The sequence below is a fragment of the Rhea americana genome, unplaced genomic scaffold (assembly GCF_003343005.1).
Source record: "Rhea americana isolate MKP2758 unplaced genomic scaffold, rheAme1 scaffold_118, whole genome shotgun sequence".
NCBI lineage: Eukaryota > Metazoa > Chordata > Aves > Rheiformes > Rheidae > Rhea > Rhea americana.
In genome coordinates this window covers 1224442-1243665 of record NW_028185239.1, presented here as the reverse complement: position 1 = coordinate 1243665, position 19224 = coordinate 1224442, and the positions used below count along the sequence as shown (strand labels likewise).

Here is a 19224-nt window from a genome sequence, read left to right as displayed (position 1 = left end):
CTGAGGGTGCTGCGAGCTTCTCTGCAGGGTGGAGGCTCTGGTAGCTTGTGAGCTTCAGCTCATTTCTGCAGCCTTCCTTGCAGCCACCCTCGTCATCGTCTCTCTCCCGCCTCAGTTTGTGGCACTTCTGGGAATGAAGTCTCTCTTGTTTCTCTGTGAAGCCCTAACTGTAATTGTCAAGTTCTTAGTCTGTTGCTTCCTATGGAAGTACACCCAGACAGTACCATCCTACAAGCTTCGTTTTCCTTGGGTGAAAAGAAAAACCTCTAACAGAGCTCTAACATATGTGTCTCCTATTATTTTTAGGAGTACAGAAGCATCCTGTGATGACTGACCAACTTCTTCTTTAAGTGTACCTAAATAGCAGTTTCTGTTGTAACTATTATTTCCAACCTGAGAAATAAATACGTTATTTCAAAGCCTGGTATGAAATCCAAGGCAATTCAGAATATTTTACCAAATTGCACTGGAGGCTGCTAAACTGATTTATCCAGAAAAGCTTTTAGCTCTTGATTTTCTTTGGTTGGTTGATCTGAGACAAGTCCTAGAAYGAATGGCCTTCTGTGTCAGGACTTTGGAGAACTGAACCCAAAATAATCATCTTGCCAAATACTTCCTACCTGTCAGTGTCACTAGGTCTGGCTGGCTTTCCTCCATACTCCCCCCCCCCCACACACACACACAAAACAATTTCCAATAATGGTCTTCTCATTTGGTTTTCTTTCTTTTGTAGACAGCACGGCTCTTTTTAAAAGAGAGGCTGCCCCACATTCCAGATTTTCAAGGTGCCTGATACAGTGAGACGTAGGTGGGGCACGCAGGTGCCTTTGCAGCAGTAGTTTATGAACAATGTGCAGCGATGCTGTGTTTGAAAATAATACAACTGCCAATTTTAAAAGCTGAAGAATTTGCCATTACAGATCAAAATGAGACATGTGTAAAAGCTTGCTTGTACTTGTGACAGGAAAAGATGTTTTGATAGATAGAATATAATTTAAAATATATTACAGGGATTTACATTTTCTTTAAAAAGAAAAAATGTCCTCAAATCATATTAGTTTTGAATTCAGGAAACCTCTTGTTGAGGGATCCATACAAGCCATATGGTACTCTCTTGAAAACATCGAGGCAAGGGAATTATTGTGTGGGCTTTTATCACATTTTAGTCATTTTGAGAACAAAATATGAAATGCCTCATATTGCAAATTAATGGGAAATAAATGCCATGTACCTAATATAAATCTAGATAATGAAAACCTACACAAATGCATTCACCTTGATTTACGGTGCCCCGTTTTGATTGTAGAATAATGAGGGATTTTTTATGAGGTATGGTGGATGTTCATTTTCTGTTGGATTCATTTTAGTACTGCAGCAGCCATTTTCAGATGAATATATGAATTGGCCTTGAGAGGAAAAATTACCCTTAAAACAGCTATTGGTGCACAGAACACAAGTTCGGGTATGAAGGGTTCAGTTGGTTAGAGTGTGGTGCTAATAATGCCAAGGTCGTGGGTTCGATCCCTGAATGGGCCACTCGTTTGAGGGCTGGACTAGGTGATCTCCARAGGTCTCTTTCAACCTTACCAATTCTATGATTCTAAGTTACCTTTTGGGAGTTGTTGATGTTTGAGCTTCAAAACAGATGCCTAATGCTTATGAAGCAGGATCAGATATGTCAAAGGTGGAATGTGAGTAATGCTGCAGAAAAGCCTCTTGTATCTCCACAGCCTGGTATTCTATCACCTATTTCAAACCTTGATGGCAACTGTCTTCTAGCTTCTTGGCATCAGTCGTGGCTCGGTCGCAGCTGGCAGCCCTCCTCACCCGTGATGGGCAGGCATTTCTTGACTGTGGCCGTTTGTTTTGCTTTTATAAAATGAGGGTCAGAGCGGTGATCGCCATGGTACATTGAGGCTCAATGGTGAAAACAGCAGCCTCTAAGAAAGAAGGTCGGTATTTTTAGACTTTTGTTGACTTCTTTAAAAAGTCTTTTTTGAACACTTTTGAGCAATGTGTCTGGAAAGGTCTTGGTTYATAGGATTCACGTGCAGAAGCTGCAGATTCCCATTCAAAGGCACCCTTCTAGCTCTTGGCAGAGAGGAGCAACGGGGGAACTAGTAAGAGCAGTGGTGTACACTAGCATTATGCTCTGCTGAAGCTACACCCAGGAGCTTGATTTCCAGACTCAGCCTCTTTCCTGCTTTTTCATAGTCTAAGGATTTGGTTTAGGTTGTGAGCATCTATGTTTCTGACCAAATTTRCATATTAAATGCACTTTAAAAAGCATAGTCAAAAGGTTAAATAAAGCAAATAAGCCTGAGAAGCTTGGTTTTTGTTAAGTAACTTAAGGTAGCTACTTTGCTAGAGGGTAATTCTAGGATTGGGGGGGGCAGATAAGGCCTTCTTTTTGAAAGAGTTTCAATTAAGACCAACCTAAAACTATCACAAGCAGCATTGACTTCCCACGCACGCACAGACCAGAGCGCACACGTGATCTGAGCACACGTGCGTGTCGTGACATCCCCGTGTTCTTTCAGACGAGCAGATATTGACATTTTTACAAGGACGTTGGTCTCTTAAAAAGACAACTTCTAAGGAGTAAAACTTTGCAAAGTCACTTTTATCTTCACTGTGTGACATTTGTTTCCCATTAATTTAGAGTAAAAAGGCTTGTTGTCAGTATCAGGGCATTAAAAACATACATCATTCCCTGAGCCGTTCAGATATGGTCARAGCTCACATAAATAATTCCCTAGCCTTGGTATTTTAGGGAGGGCACCATCTGGCTCCAAAAAGGAAAAAGGATTCCAGAGCTAATAATTAGTTTTCAGGATTTCTTCAGAATAATTGGGTATACAGCATTTTTCTTTTTTTTTGCACATGTGCTAATTCATATATGCTCTTACAGAAGCTGGAGCCTATTAAAAATAGTAGTAATCAGCGTTCAGTTTCCTCGYAAAAGACAGGAAAGCAGGTTTTCATTTTGGGGGGCCCCCACTGAGTACTCCTCTAAGAGAAAACTTGAAATACCAGCAGGGTGACTGTGTTGTATGAGAAGTTTTTGCTGTCAGGTATCTAGCATAGGCACATTCCTCTTATCTTGGAGTGGTGTTGAGGAAGGACTGTAGCTAAGTGTGCTCCAGGAGCCCCCTGAGACGTGAGAGTCCTTCGGGGGCCACAGCACAGCAGCATCTATTTACARCTGACTCAGAGTTGCTTTTAACTTGTACCAAACCCTGACTCACTCCCTACCTGGGCCTTGTGTGAATGCTGTTTCTCTGCAGAAAGCATGAAATGACTTGCCTGTCTTTTATGAAAGAAGTACCTCTCGTTTAATTTGCTGTACTGCAGTACAAGGATATGCACACGTGCTCGGCCCTGGAGTAGCTGCTAGTCTTCAGCAGAGCACTGCAGTAGCTTGTTCGCTTGGGYAACATGCGTGCTGTGTAGGAGACACCTTGTCTTTAATGGTTGTTACAAAGCAGTAACTTTCTGAATACCCAGCTAGTGTCTAAAAATGAATAGGTAGTGTGTACACGTCAAAGCTTCTGCAAGGTATCAGCATGACAGCTGGGGAGAAGAGCTGACATGGGCAGCAGCAGTGCCTAGATAAGGAAACTGGTGATCATGCCCCAAGTATGTAGGTCAAAACAACATGTCTAAAYGTACTTAGAAGTGCAGCTGAGCATTACTGCAGGTTACAAGAGCGTATTGCATGTATAGAAGCTGTCCTGCTAATTAACACACACAGTTGCCTCCTCTGCAAGGAGGAGTTTCTGACTGGTCTTTAGAGGGAAGCGGCCAGCGTTGTAGCAACAAAGATGTGTATTTACAGAGAATTTCAATAAAGCATAAATATGGCCACTCTGCACTGAAAGCAGAATCTAACTAAGGCTGGCAACTCCAGAGGAACTGCTTTTTACCCAACCRTCGAAGTGGAAATCTCAAATAAGAAGCCTGTAAGTCTATGCAGCTGCTACTYTTTCTACTACTCTTCAGGACAATGCCAATGCTAGTGGCATGCAGTGAACCATCATAGTGTATTACTGGGGTAGACAAAGTTCCTGTTCTTACAGATGTTACTTGTGGCTGAGGTGCCTACCACATGCCAGGATTTGGGGAACTCATAAATAGGATTTATACCCTGGAAATAACAGTACCATGGGGGCCTTCCAGCACTCTACTGAGGTTTGATCTGGACAGGGTCCCTGAGCAGTCTGTTGGTAATGCCTCTTTATTCTTCTATAAATGGGGTCCTGGAGTTTCAGGAGGCATTACAGTATAATAATAGGGAATGGATCCTATTTAGTGTAACTACTTTCTCTTAAAAAAACTGATGTTTTGTGTCCCTATCCTCATGTTGTGGGACTACGCATTCTTGAAGATAAACGTGTGCGCAGACATTTGAAAGGCTGAACTTCTATATTGCTTCTGTTCACACATGCTCCCAGTAACTCTTTGGCTCTCTTTTGGGGACTAAAGATCAGACACATTTCTTCCACATGTGTCTGTCTTACAATTATACTGCTTCTTTTATACTTTATACTAATACAGTGTAGACAGTGATGCCTACAGTTTAAAATTCTAGAGTGTAAATAGTAAATTAATAAAACATAAATAGGAATATTCTGCATTCTCTAACCCTTGATGGATTTCTCTAGTGGGCAGCTGAGACTTACAGCAGTTTACTCAATAACTGGATAGCAAATGTATATTCTAATGTTATATTATATTGGAAAATAATTTGAAGCAGTTAACTCATCCACTAAATTTGGATGGCAGTTGAGCGGTCCTCTCTGACACTGTATTTTTTGTATGCATTATTTTTAGTAACATGTTTTTTCTTTGTAAAAGCAGTAAAGGATTCATATACAGAAGAAAAGTAATAGCAGATCAGATACTAGCTTATCTGAGCATGTARCGTGTAAATACACACAAGGTGAAGTTGAAAGAGACCCCAATATTTGGCGGTGTTCCATACAATCACATATACCAGTAGTATCCACAAATAGAAATGATAGGCATTAAAAACCCATGAGCCTTACATATTTCCATTTCAGTGCACCTACGTTTCACCATTGAATGAGAGACTGTGTAACATTAACTATTTCATTTTCTAAATAATTTGCTGTTAATCTTCAGAATACTGGTTAAGAAAGTCAGGCAAAGGCAAAACTTTCAGAAAGAAGAGTGATGTTGATTTCTCCCGTCAGTGAAACAGCACATCTGTTTCAGTTCATCTTCATACGGCAGGAGACAGTTGCCAGTACCAAAGCTGGCTACAGGCATCTGTGAAATTTAAAAAGCTAGKTCTGTGAGGAGCCCATTAAATCTAAAGAGGGCCTCAAAGGAGCTGTCAGTCACTTATTTTAGCATAAATCRTAAGGATTCATTGCATTATACTTTCAATGAGCTTTTTTTTCTCCTCATACCTATGTTATTGTGCTATCAGTGAAATGATGGGGCTTGTCTCTAGGGAACAAAGCCCTGTTGATGATTCCAGTGAGGCTCTATGAATGTTGTCTACGTCTCTCTGTCATCTCCCTTATCAGTGGAGAACGCAGTTGGAAAACAGACACGGCAGCCAAACGCCTGTCATCAACTGTGGGGGGGTTTCCATTGAACTGGAGCCACCTGATGGCCTAGAAAAGTGGAACTTTCCATTTATCAATCCACTTCCTTAAAACAGAAGGGCTGGATGTTCTCTGTTTAAAGCACATACAGCTTAGTCAACCCTCTTGGAATTATGGAAAAATTAATCTGACTTTTCCCTGTGCCTTTTATACTTGTGAGTTCTCTAAGGCTTTCTTTGAAGTGATCGTGCACCTTATGTTTTTCACCTTACATAAACGCAACGCATTTGAAAATAATGTTTTGGTAGATGTTACAGTCACATGCTGTGCTTGCTTTGGGAATAAACTACTAAAACCAGCAAATAGCAAGTCTGGCAAATACAAATGCAGGATAGAAGTTTTGCAGGACACCACTTGTTTGTTAGCTGTAGGTCCTGCACTATGATAAAGGGAAGGGAGCTAGGTGATACACGATATTAGATAAATGATTTCAGGTCACCTGTCTACAGAGAGTCAGTGGAAGTTGCAGGGTGTACTTCTGCAAGTTGTCAGTCAAACTTTCATTGACCAAATATGTATGTATTTTGAATCTATTCTAGAGTACAGGATTAATAGAAGAATATGGTCAAAGCTATTGCAAATGTTTCAAGAGTTCTGCTTAAGAAAGAGATGCAAAAGTGATGCCTTCTGTGCACAGGTTCTCCTCTGCTTGCTCAAAGCCCTGTTTGCTATAGAAAAGGTTGACACCAGGTAAGTGTCAACGGGCAGGATGTAGGGGGCTGAACCTGAGGGGGCTTTTGCCTGAGCAGGCAGGTGCCCAGCTGAATGTGCAGCTGATGGGGGAGGGCGAGGTTTGCAGATCTGGAACATACTGCATAGTAGAGATCTGTCCTTTATATTAGCGTTACTTAACTTAGCAAATCGTGATTTGAAATAGAGGAACAAGAAGTGTGGGTTTTTTAAAAAAAAAAAAAAAAAGATGTGTTACTGAAAATTGCCAGGCATTAATTTTCAACATGGAAGGATCCTAGCCAGGCAGAAGGGATGTGCCTCCTCCTAAAAGGAGGATTGTAGGCAGAATGCAGAAAATTCAGAAGAGGAAAGTGATCACAGCAGTGCCTGTTACTGAGATTTCTTTGTATAAAAGGACTACAGTGGCATTGATTTACCAAATCAGCTTTTCTAATTTTTTGTGTTACATTGTTTCTCATAACTCATAATTATTTCCGTTGCACTTATTTACTTAAACCTAGGTTAATCTGTGATTCTTTTTCTGCCTAATATTTGGCAAAATGATCCTATGATTGTCTTCTAGTATGTTGATTTCCTCTTGAAAGTCCCTCATACTAAATGGAATTTAAGAAATATATGATTTTGGGCATGCACTTTTTATTTAAAAAATTATTAGTGCACTGCAGAATGTTAGATATATTACCCACACTACTTTCACTAAGTGGAGGTAGAAGAGGCACAGAAAGCGAGTGAGGGAAAACAGCTTTAATGCTGCTGTAGGCTCTGTGTACATGGGTGTGTGAGGATTCAGGGTCAGGCTTTTCTGTGATGCTTTCATGTTTGTGTGCATTCTTGTGTCTGGCTGATCCTGGAGTCAAAAAATGAGGTTTTTCAACCGCTTTCCAAAACTAAGGACTTGCTCGAGTTAATTTTGTGTATTTTGATGCAAAAGTTGGAGCAYAGATCAATAAGGCATGCATTCCTTAAGATAGTGCCTAATTCCGAAAAACAGCTGTACATGGAAGATCCATCTGCACTTTGTCCTCTTATAGATCCTCACAGAACAAAATCTATAGGAACATTATCCTCAGAAGGGGAACTTATATACAGGCAAGCTAGTATTACTTTACCAATGTACATGAACCGTAATGTGTAGAAAATAAAACTCTTTTTTTCCTGTGTTTTCTACAGTTGAAGAAGGCTGCTTTTGGTCAGGGACGCTYGTACTCGATATGGTTTTTGTTAAATGGTGTATCACAGCGAAGCCTTGTATAGTGCTGTAATTGCACCTTCCAGAAATAGCAGTTGACAAAGTGGGATGCGGTGAGCACTTTCTTAGTCTTGCATTTACTCCCGCTTGTTTAATGCTTCACAGCTGATGAAAAGAGGATTCTTAATTTAATGTTTGAGTGCGACAAAATCTCAGCCCTGTGGCAGAAAAGGAGCCACAGTGTCTCGCCCTAAGAGAAACCATCTACTCATTTCCAGGTGCCCCCTGGAGGGAGCCAAGAGGCTTGGGCCCATTTTGCCGTCTGTGCCATCGTCCCAGCTTCAGTGTGACCACAATTGCAGCCACATTTCTGAAGCTCCTTGTTGTAGTGAAGCAATGCAAACAAGGAGGAGACAAGTGGCAAAAGTCCAATCACCTCCTTTTTCAAGATATCGTCTACTTTGGAGAGCTGCCAACTTCACAATGACTTAAAATCTAGGATGACAGGGTAATATACTCTTACAGTGCCAAAACAAAATCTCTCATAATTCTGATATGAAAAACATATGCTGTTTAGCCTTTTTTTCAGCATTTATACATAAATTACGTGTTTTTCTGTTCTTCTGCCATGTGAGTGTATTGATCCATGCTGTCAATACCACATTATGAAAAAGCAAGAAGGCCAGCTCTTTATTTATTATGCTATCCATCGACATTTGTCTATAAAAAAAATAAAAAAGGATTCATTGCATAAAATAATGAGGGTTTTAGATAGTATTTTTGAGCTACAGGTTTCATTTGACTTAATAGAAACTTTTAAGTCCCTTTAAGCAATTGGTTGCTCAGCAGAGTTGCTTACTAGCATAACAGAGAAGAGGAAAGATAATTGGAGAGACTTCAGCAAATGGAAGAGTATTTTGGAAGGGAAGCTGGGAAGCATATAATAGAAGTGTGTTGCAGAAGCAGTCAGAAGATAAACTCAAAATGGCTTGAGAAGGTTCACCATACTAGAGAAATTTTTGTTGATCCCATCTTGCCTAATTAGGTACACTTGAAAGTTGAAACTTATTGCAATATTGACTCAGGAACTGTTTTCCCACACTTTGCTGCTCATCTCCTGGCAGACAGCTTGTATCATCAAACTTTGGTAAGCTAAAACTCACTGCCGTGGCAGATGTGCTGGAACATTTGCAAAAATAACACCATATGTTAGTAACTATTTTCATTATTTTCAATTTTCAAATATATTTAGAGAAAACTAATCATAGTTACTTTAGTCAAGGCTACATCTTGAACAGAAGTGTTTGCAGAAAGATGTATGGTCATCCTATCTCAGACTATAATGAGAACTATCCTAAAAATGTTTTGGAAAAATTTTCATCAGATTATCACCACTAGTCTTTCCACTGAGATATCAACTGCGGGAAACAAAGCTTTTTCCACTATATGCTGCTCCTAATAAACGCAGCTGTTTTTTTTGATGCTGACCACAACTTTCCAATATTGTCTTCTGATGTGGTTCCACCCAGATCTTGTGGAAACATTGTTTCTGCTAGCCTTCTATTAATTCAAGACTTTATAGGTAGATAGGTTGTTCCATAAGTCCTATTTATAAATATTTGTGTGGAATTACATTATATTTTAGCTACTTGCAATGATACCAGTATACATGTAACTTTAAAGCCTGTAAGATTTACTTAAAGAGCTTGGAAATTTAAACCCTCAAGTCAGTCTATAGAACAAATCTGACTGTTTTCAGAGTAGTACGAAACCTAGGAAAATAGAAATACATGATTCTAAGCCTAAAGCTGGAGTTTCTGTAAAATAATACAAACGTACAGTCATTAAAATCACAAGTAATTTGTGTGTGTGTGTGGAAAGAATATTAGGATCTTTCCTTTTGAAAGGAAAATTCTTCTATAACATAGTCCATGTGGTGTCTTTCATGGATTCTCTTTCTAGTTCTTTTGTAGATTGGAGGACCTTCCTTATTCGACAGGGAATAGATTAAAAAGCAGAGGTGCCCTCACCATTCCCAAGCAAGCAAAGGGTCTTTGCTGTCCAACTTCAGAGCAGTTTTCTTTGTCTTCTTGGAGCTGGGCACTGGCAAAATGGCTGAGGAGGAAAGAAAGAAAGAAAGATCTATCTGTTGGCACAATTCATTTTGCGTCCATTAGTCTAGGGCTAACTGCTGAGCTTTGAACTCATCTTCTCTCAAGCTTTGCAGAAGCTTATTTTAACAGGTGTTTTTAGGTAGTTTGAAACATTGACTGACTTTGAAAGCCATATCTGTGGTACTTTAACTTAAGTGATGGACATTTGAATTCTAAGAGAATTACTATGTGCAAATTTCTTTTGCATACCTATCAAAAATTAAAGAAATGTCTTGATGATCACRGTATGATCATTGTGATGATTAGTGCCTTATACATAACATTTAGAGTTCCTAAACTGACAAAGTTTATTAATCATAATTATTTAGAAACTATGTAGGTGCATTCTGACTGAAAAAGGTTTTCTTCGGCAAATTCTCCAGTTTGCTGCTCTAACATTGATGATGTTCTAAAATACTGAGAGGAATGCTCAGTGTGAACCTTGCTAAAGTAGATCTTTCAGGGGTGACCACCAGTGCAAACACGCTGTAGTTTCTACCACAAAACCACCTGCTTTGGGGAGTTTATAACGTTCTAAGACCTCGGCCATGAGGACTGAGATTCCCATTGAAGCTCTCAAAAGATTGTACTCAAGTGGTTCCATTTCAAAGTTCCAGCAAAGGTCTCGTGAAGGGAGTGTGCATATATGAAAGTCRTGTTCTGGCGTGGGAGGAAGGGGAAGCAGCCACCTAAATATGGAAATAAGTGAGTGTTTTGAAAACTTAGCACAGATGTAGCCCACAGTGAATTAAGATGCAGTTGAGTAGTCTGGTTTATAACCAAATAACCCAGGGTTTGATTTGGTCATGTTGTAGGACTTGGAGAATTGTAGGGAGTGTGCTCATGTGGGATTTTTGCCTGGCAATTCTGTCTGAACTCATGGAAGTCCCAGGCTTGAACTCATGCTTAGGACTATGTAGAAAGCTAAGCTATATGTATGTGTAGTAATAGCTGAAGACAATTGGGCTTCCTGTGCAGTACATGACTGCCTGAGCCATGAAGCAAAGTCCCAARGAGACACGTGCACTGGGCTCTTGATGAAGGGGGTCAGAGGAGTCCTCACTGACAGGGTGATGCTGCTCAGGCTGCCTTGATCGGATGTGGCAGGTTTCTAATTGTGCCTGCTTTCTCTGTAGTGATATGGGAGAGTGTTTGAATGCTTTGTACAGAATTTGAAAGGAGCAGGAGAATCTTGGTTATGAGGGCTCATCAGAGGAAGAATTTCCAAAGATATATGGGAGCAAGTCATTTTGGGATGTGAACCAGTAAAAAATGGAATTTTTGCAAACTTGGTAACATTTTGAAGGTTCAGAGACGTGAAGAGAGATTTTTTTTTCATATGTTTGCATTTTCTGGCTTAAAATAAAAATGATCCCTTCTTCCCACAAATTATATACAATTATTTTTCCAGCATAAAATGTATGATGAACTCTAGTTCCAGGTGTAGTATGAGTCTGATTTCTTTGCTGTGAAAGCACTAATTTTTTCAGTATTTTCTGCTCCATCAGAAGTGTTGAGGTGTTTCCATTAGTAATTTTTTCTCATTTATAAGGAAAAACTCTGAATGTTTTAAATTTAGCATACTGTTTTATAGGGTAATGATACCTGAATTGTGTTGACATTTAACAAGTGCTCTCCAGCTCTGCTGTTTTTAGTATCATTTTAGCATTGGATACTCTGCTTRTTTCTGAATATGTACTACCTGATGGCTTGATTATGCTGGGCGCTAGGCTCCATTTCCCTGCTTTGCTTGAGCACCTGCCAAAATTAGTATTAAGCACAGAAGTGCTTCTGTTCAGGTTTGACTACTTCTGTTTGTAGAGTTAATTAGGATTTGGGGGGGGGGGAGAGGGGAAGGCTTGCCTATCAAAAGGGAATTCAACATCTTCCAGAGTCCAGTCCATGTTTTGAGTTGGGTCTTGCTAAAAATGARTGTGCATTCCCATTCAGTTACTTCATATCTTCAGAGAGTTTGTGTTAGCTGTGACGATTCCAAAGGGTAATTGCTGTCCATTGCGTCAGTGCTTAGAAGATGATACAGGAATTTTTCCTTTGGCGTTAAATTGTCTGCACTCTCACATTATTCAGGATTTAAAAACCATTGAAGAAATGCTGTGGTAAAGCATAGGAAACTCTATTCAGCAAGTTCTGTTATGTTATTTTACAAGTTTCTGTTACATTAAATGATGCTGGATATATTGACGYTTATTTTTTCTCTTGGATATTATTGATGATTCTTTTATAACTAATAGCCCTTCTGAAATCTTAATCACCAGTGTATAAATTTGTTTCCCTAAATAAAGAGGTAGAGATACAAAACAATATTATGCTTATATATATAACCTTTATCAGATAACATATCTATGAATGCATGCTCATTTGTTTTCAGTCATGTGTGTTAGATGGAGGTAATCAATATTGGATTTTCTTGATTTGACATGTTTACTTGCTTCCCTGTTTTGATGCCTAAAATTTAAAACAAGGCATGTTCATACCCACCACTTTGAAACAAAGGTTGCCATGTGTGTGAATTTAGATAACATGGGCCTTTTTAATGCTTACTTTAACCAGTTTTTTAAAATTCTGAAGCATATCTYGTGTTTTCTCTGCTATGCCAGAAGATGAATACTATGGTGTTATCCAAGAAGATTCTCTCTGGTGGCCTTTGGTTAGCACACATGAAACTGAGGAAAAAACAAGCACTGTGTATGTGCACAAGACCGTCTGTGCAGACAGCTTGCAGAAGTACCCGCTGTAGCTCGCGTAAAGAGACTTCTTTTTAGTAGAGTGAGATGGATTGCAAAGACAAATGTTTTGACAAAATGGGACCTGGGCACCTCCTTTATCTGCAATCTTGATGCTATGAGGGATGTTTGGCTCCCAGGCTATTGTGCCTGGGCCACAAAGATGTTTTAAAGCACCTTCTGTCCACTCAGGACTTACCATTCTTTTCAGCTGACTTTCAATCAGTCCATGATGATAGGGAATCGTGAGAACCATGCTTCATTCATTGTATTGTCTCTCTCTGCTCCTATAATCAGTCTTGTAAAAGTGTTGAAAGAYGAGTAAATGTCTTACAGAAAAGGTGACGTTCTGACAGGGAAGGAAAAGGAGAGGAAAAAAAGTAGTTTAAAGTTAAAGTCTTCCTATCTGAGGAGTCCAACTCTTTTAACTTTCAGCATGAAAGTCATCATGGAGCATTTTGTTCTCAACGGCTGGGACAGTAAGTACCCACTCACAGGCCCCATCTCATTCGTTCAAAGCTGATGAATTTTTTGCTAATACCTTTTCCATCACACCAATGCCCAGTTGCCTTGTCCTTTAAATATATACATATATATATATACACATATATATACACACACACACACACGCATACTGTTAATAAGAGGTGATTTCCTGATCTTAAGAAGCTGCAGCTCTTTTCCTTGTGAAATATTGATGTTGCCCAGGCTGGAAGCTAAGTGGATGCTTAAGAGCATATGTGTACACATAAGCCCAAAATGCCTTCAGGCTTAGCAGTGAAGCAGAGGGCAGAAACAAAAAAATGCCTGTTACTACTTTCAGAAGTAATAAAATATTTATTTGACTAGGAAAGCTTTTTAGCCTACCACAACATGTGCATACATAKAAGGTAATCTGGGCTGTGTGGGAGGACCAAAATCTCAAGAAAAGATTTGGAGCASCAGACTCACTGGCAGTTTCTGAAGTTGGCACTAAGCAACCAGCAGCTCTTTGGGTTGGACACTGCCCTTCTGCAGGCCTTTAATTCATTCCGTCTGCCTACGAGCCTGCAGAGCTGTTAATGATAGCCACAAAGAACGATAACAGCCACAGCATCCTGCTGCTCTCTGCTAATGGGACTTTACTCTTTAGGWCCAAAAAATGTAATAAAAAGTATCATTGCTGAACCTTCCAGGAGCAGAAGCATCAGCAGCGAAGAATTGRGTACAGAAGGAAGACAGGAGACATCTTTGCACATGTAAAATGCCAACTGAGTTCAGAGTTAAAACATGAGCTGTGAGCAAATGGGAATGTAATGCCCACCCAACGTCAGTGGCCTGAGGGGTACTGAAGGAGGCTYGGTTGCCCGTTTCCCATGACTTTAGCAACTGGAGCTGAGCTGTGCTGTGAGGCAGCTGAGCCTGCAGGTAAAGGTGAGTTTCAGACAGTAACGCTGCTGGTCAGTTTTCTGATGTAGCTTCATAGTCTCCGATGAATCTTACGTCTAAAGGGTGTTTAAACAGGCTTTGTTCTGTTTTAAATTCATCTCAAAAACTTTACTCTTAAGCATTTTAAAAAGGCGTTTGCTGAAAGAAGAGCATTTGGTACTTTGAATGGAAGACAGGTGGAAAACATGACTACTTTTCACGTGGTTCCTACAGCTTTTGTTATTTCCTTGGACTAACATCAAAGTTTCATGATTTTTAGATATTCACATTCTATCTGTTCTTGTTAAATGACCCTGTTGGTTTGAAAATAATTATTATTCTAAATTATGACCTGCATTATGTATTCATGGTAGGGTTCTAAAATAAAATGCTAACAGCACCTCCTTTGCCTTTAAGGCTCTGATCAACAAAACAGCTTTTTTGTTTTGCCACCCAACTACGTGGGTACTAACTGGCTGGCTCTTCGCTTGGGGGGGGGTGAAGAAGGATGCCAGTTAGCAGTGCCAAGGTGATGTGGAAAGCCCTATAATAATAGTGCAAATGTCATCTCAATTWAGCAGCATGCTGCTGGGATATTTCTCTGAGTTATAATACCTCCTGATGCCGCTGCTTTCTTTCCTTGTCCAAACCCATGCAGAAAGGCTTAATCTAGCTGAAAGTGGAATTTCTTCACTACTGGATCAAAGAAGGGGAAATGAGTTAAGAAGCACCTCAGTTTGCTCAAGCCTGTATGTAACAAAGTGGAAGGAAATTGAGCTGGCTTATCTTGGTGTAGAGCTCTAGTTCCTAGCTAGGTAATTGGAGCTTCTCCCAACACATATGGGAACAGATCCTGCCCCTCTGTATTAATGCTGTTATTAGCAACGCTGGCCCAGTTCTGGTAGGCAGCATCAGAAAATCATGCGGGGGAGCTCTTTGAGATCTTACTGTGCTATAGAAAGGTACAGCAGAAATGCAGTGCCATGGGCATGGTGTCCAGAGACTTCTTACAGTGTTATTCCCTACAATTGCGTTTGCTCCCTCCTGTAGTTAATGAGATATGATGGCCTTGACATGGCCCTGTGTTATGTTAGCGCATGGGGAAATTTGTTATGTATTTGTGGATTCCTCTTTCTTTTTCTTTCTCTTAGAATGAATGAGAAGGAAACTCAAGGGCCCTCAGAAAATGATGGCTGATGGTACGCRTCGTCATGAAATTAAGCAGTCATTTTCTTCTATTTCCCTCTCCAGCCGGGCATTTTACAAAAATATATAATAGCAACAGAAAGAGGAACTTCCAAATTTGTTTAGGGCTTTTTTTGTCATTTTTAATCCATAGCTTTGCAAAATTATTTTCCAGAGATTGCTGCAGTTCCTGCTGTGAAAGTTTTCAGTGATTCAACTAGTTTGCACTCCTTAAATGTCTTAGATTTGTTGCTACAGAGTGGGGAGGGGGAAATTTTACAGCAGGGCCTCTTGTAGTCTTGTAAGAACTTGTTTCTCTGTGTCTATATAATAAACACCTCAGTAATAAGAACCTCTTTCTGATTCTACGTGTTACGAGTTTCTAGAAAACTGTGTAATTTTAGTTTGGGCAGAATTTATGGCAAGAGATAGTTTTGTTGGTTTTGTGTGCTTTAAGGAAGACATTTTAGATTAAAGGGTTTTTCTTAAATCACAGGCCATTGATTACCTGCTCTGAATGCTATAAACTTAAATCCTCTCCCCAAACGGTTTCATTCATGTTCCTGAGGCTGTTTGTCAAGTATTTGATAGTGTATGCACGTTGCCGTACCAATTTCCAGGGGTTAAATGATTGTCTAAGAGAGAGCAATAGAAAAGCAAGAGTACAAATCTCACAGGGTTATTTTCTTTTCCTCTAATGACAGACCATATATCCTAGCAGAAGGAGCAGATTCCTGGTTTTCCATGTGATGTGAAATAACCATTACAGATTTTTAAATTACTAATGATATTTGATTGGAGTTTGAACTAGTGCTAAGCACCTCACTCCTTGAATATATGTACTTGTTGAATTTGTATTAGCAAGTCTGTCTTGTAGTTTTGCACTCGGGAGAAAGGAAGCAAAAAGGACTGTTTGCTAGCTCTAACTGAAACAAAAATTGGGATTCAAATTTTACAACTAAAATTACTTTGTCCCCCTTCTATTGATCAGAACGAGGATGATTGCAAGAGAGGGCCAAGGGGGAAATTTATACCTTTTTTTCATTTTACTTCCRCTAAGGCTTTGATTTCATGGAACTTTGGTTCTGTTTCAGTAAATATTAGAGTTAGCTGATTTCCTCAAAATTTTCTGTAACATTTTTAAAGTTTGCATTTATTCAGCACCACCTAGTGGACTAGTTGCTATTTTAATTTTGGAAACAGCTGGTCTTGGCAGACCACGTAGCAGATTAGAGACTGCAGTCTTTATAATGTACCTGACACATTGAAAGTATGCTTGTGGCTAACTGTGTGAGGGCATCACGAGAGCAGCGGTTGCCTGGTTGCAGAGGGGTCCCACGAAGAAGATGCGAGGTGGGTGCGTGTGCTCTGCGGGGCGCGGAGAGACGGGCCTGCCCCCCACCGCGTGAGCCCGAAGGGCTGCGTCTCCTGAAGAGCGAAGGCCGCTAGAAGGCCCGAGCGTTTCTCCAGCGCTGGTGACGGCGCCAGCAACCTGCTGCCGCCTCTTAGCTGCAGTTGCTTTGGCAGCAAGCCCTCGATTAGGCAGCTCCGGCTGGAAGCGGAGGGAGAGCCAGGAGGGGTCTGCGTCCCTGGGCGTCAGACCCTGGCAGAAGCCGCGGGCGGGCAGCAGCGGGCAGTGGGCGCCTCGCTCACTCGAGCACCGGAGGGAAGATCTCCCGGGCATTTGCTCTCTCTCTCCCCTACCATCTGTGCCCTGGGAGCAGCCTGGGGAGCGGGTGGCTTCCCTGCCGGCAGGGGTGGTACTGAAGATAGAAACAGCGCAAAGTGCCATTCTTAGCAAATGCACCAAATAGTGACATCTTGCACTTGAAACTKACTTGAGTTTTCGCGTTTCCTCACTTAAGAGTTTGTTGGTTTTGTTCAATTCCCACGCTTTGGACAATGAAATAAGTGGGTCAGTTTTCTTCCGTAAGTCTTACATGTTATCACAATAATAGTGTGGTTAGGTTTTCGAATGATCCATGGAAGCATTTTGCTTTATTTTTCCAAAACCTAAATGTAAGGTTTAGTCTGTCTTCCAGATTTAAGAGAACTTAGTACTTAAATAACATCTCTTTTCCTTCCTCTCTCCCTCTCTCCTTCCTGGTCTCCCTCCCTGTCTCTTCTCCCTCTCTTCCTCCCTCCCTTCTGGCCTTCCTGTACTGGTGCTACAACTCATGATACTGTGTTGTAGCATAACCTCACTAGAAAGAAATGGCCATCAATTTTGCAGAGAGGGAAAATAAATGTTTGGGGTTTTCCTTTTCCAGGTTGAAGAGTAGTTTGGAAAAGTAGCTGCGGATACTGGCTGTTGTGTGTGCTTTCATCTGGGTGAGCAGGTGAAAYTGTATTTTCAAATCCACTTAGCTCCTGCTGACTGCAGCAAGAAATGTAGATCCAAAAGGGTCGCAGTATTTGAGTAAATGTATTTATTGTCAGGAATCCTGTTTTGTTAGAGATTTGGGGATAAACCCTGTGTGCTGGAAAATAACCATTTGCAATGGGACATAGCTCTTTTTTCCCTTTTTAATAGCCTTGAACTAAATAGCATGCTTAGCATGTTGGAATTCAGAAAAACACTTAAGTTGTTTCCTCTCTTTCTCTGTTTCTCCTCTAGCTCTGGGATTGTATACAGTAAATGCAGTATATGGAGACACTATTATTATGCCTTGTCGTCTAGAAGTACCAGATGGTCTTATGTTTGGAAAATGGAAATATGTAAGTATAGCTTTCATTAACCTTAATTCATTAGAGCTAGTATAAGAAGATRCCTATTTTAGTATGTGTAAGACTGCAAGATTTCAACCTAGAGAATTTCTGCCAAGTAAAAGAAGATATTTATTTCTGTGTGTGTAAGACTACAAGATTACAATCTGTGTAATTTCTGCCAAGTATAGATTAGCAGTATGAGGAATTAATCTTCATTGTTCAAGAGAAATAATTACTTAGGACTTCACTGCCAACCAGTATTAGAAATTTGGCATGTTACCCAGTGCTGTCTCAGTAGTTTGACAGAACCGTTCCTGTACATTTGAATGCTTTTGAAGCAGGCTGCCCRAAGCAGGGAGTGCTTCATCCCTGGTAAAACTCTGTCCCTGTGTTTGGTTGATTTGACAGTCACTCAATACTGTTTCATGCTTCAGTGTATGTTACACACAGTGAAGAGCGCAAAGCCAACCTTAGTAGAATCATTGGTGGTTTCACTCTGCTGTTCCTGGCGTGCAGAGAACAGAGGCACACCACAACCATGCCAGGGCTCTGATGATTATCTCAATTAGCTTGCTGTAGAGACACCACAGAACACACTTCTCCTGCATCGAGGGCCAAATTGAAAGTAGATCAGAGTCCCTAGAACACTGGAAAGCTGTGTGGAAAAAAAAAAAAGAAAAAAAAACACTGGAAACACTGGAGCAGTGAAACCCTTTAGCTTCTCAGACTGACACTAGGAAAAACATTTTTCACGCTTGTGTAAGGTTAATTTAAATCTCCTTTTATGCTCAAACCAAAATGTTACCTGTAGTAAGAGGTAATTTGAGAAGTGGCAGGGCCATTAGTTCAGGAGTGACTGCATAGCCTGAATTTCTACTCTGACAGTGGATTTGTGCTTTGAGATTGTATGGTACTCCCTCTCTTATTCCAAATGGCATCCTGTGGCCCATTTTAAAACAGAAAGATCTACCCCTTCAATTGTTGTATAATCCCCGCTGGCTCTTTCCCTTGTACCTGGAGGTTTGCAGTCTTTACAGACCCTGCACACTCAAGAATTCCTGTTACACAAACATGTTTTGGGATGCTGAGTGAGAACTCTACGGAAAATGTTTCATGTAAGCATTCGAAAGATTCAGGGCCTATGTTTTACAATGTGTTTTTTGGTCTACTGGCTTTTCCTTAGAAAGACAGAAGTTGTCTCTGTGAGGATGTAAGGCTATTCTGAGAAAAAGAGATCCATTTTTTCTTTTAAGTGCATTTGGATTGTTCATGTCAGACAAGTACTAGTCAGTAAATGGAGACATCATGACTTGTAMGTGTGCGCATTTCACAGATAATGTCAACCATAATATAAAGGATCACAAAGCCTTGTGTACAAAATAGTCTGTAGAGTTACACTTGTAGGAAAATTTTTGACATGGTCCATACAATCAAGTGAAACTTGTACCCATTCTCTCCAGGAAGCTCCCAGCATGATAACACTTGTTATTATGGAGGGTTGTTTCTTT

General features: G+C 40.4%; 1 protein-coding gene across 4 annotated transcripts in view; it reads left to right on the top strand.

Annotated features, from left to right (window-relative positions):
* ALCAM (activated leukocyte cell adhesion molecule) overlaps nt 1-19224 on the top strand; it is a 127225-nt gene that overhangs the window by 70452 nt on the left and 37549 nt on the right. For 3 of the 4 annotated variants that reach the window (XM_085319182.1, XM_085319197.1, XM_085319205.1), the window contains exon 2: nt 17625-17725. In XM_085319182.1, coding sequence (XP_085175308.1) covers nt 17625-17725 — 101 coding nt within the window. Of the gene's footprint in view, nt 1-13755; nt 13829-17624; nt 17726-19224 lie in introns of those variants that run through there. The other variant, XM_085319189.1, reaches the window with a different exon arrangement.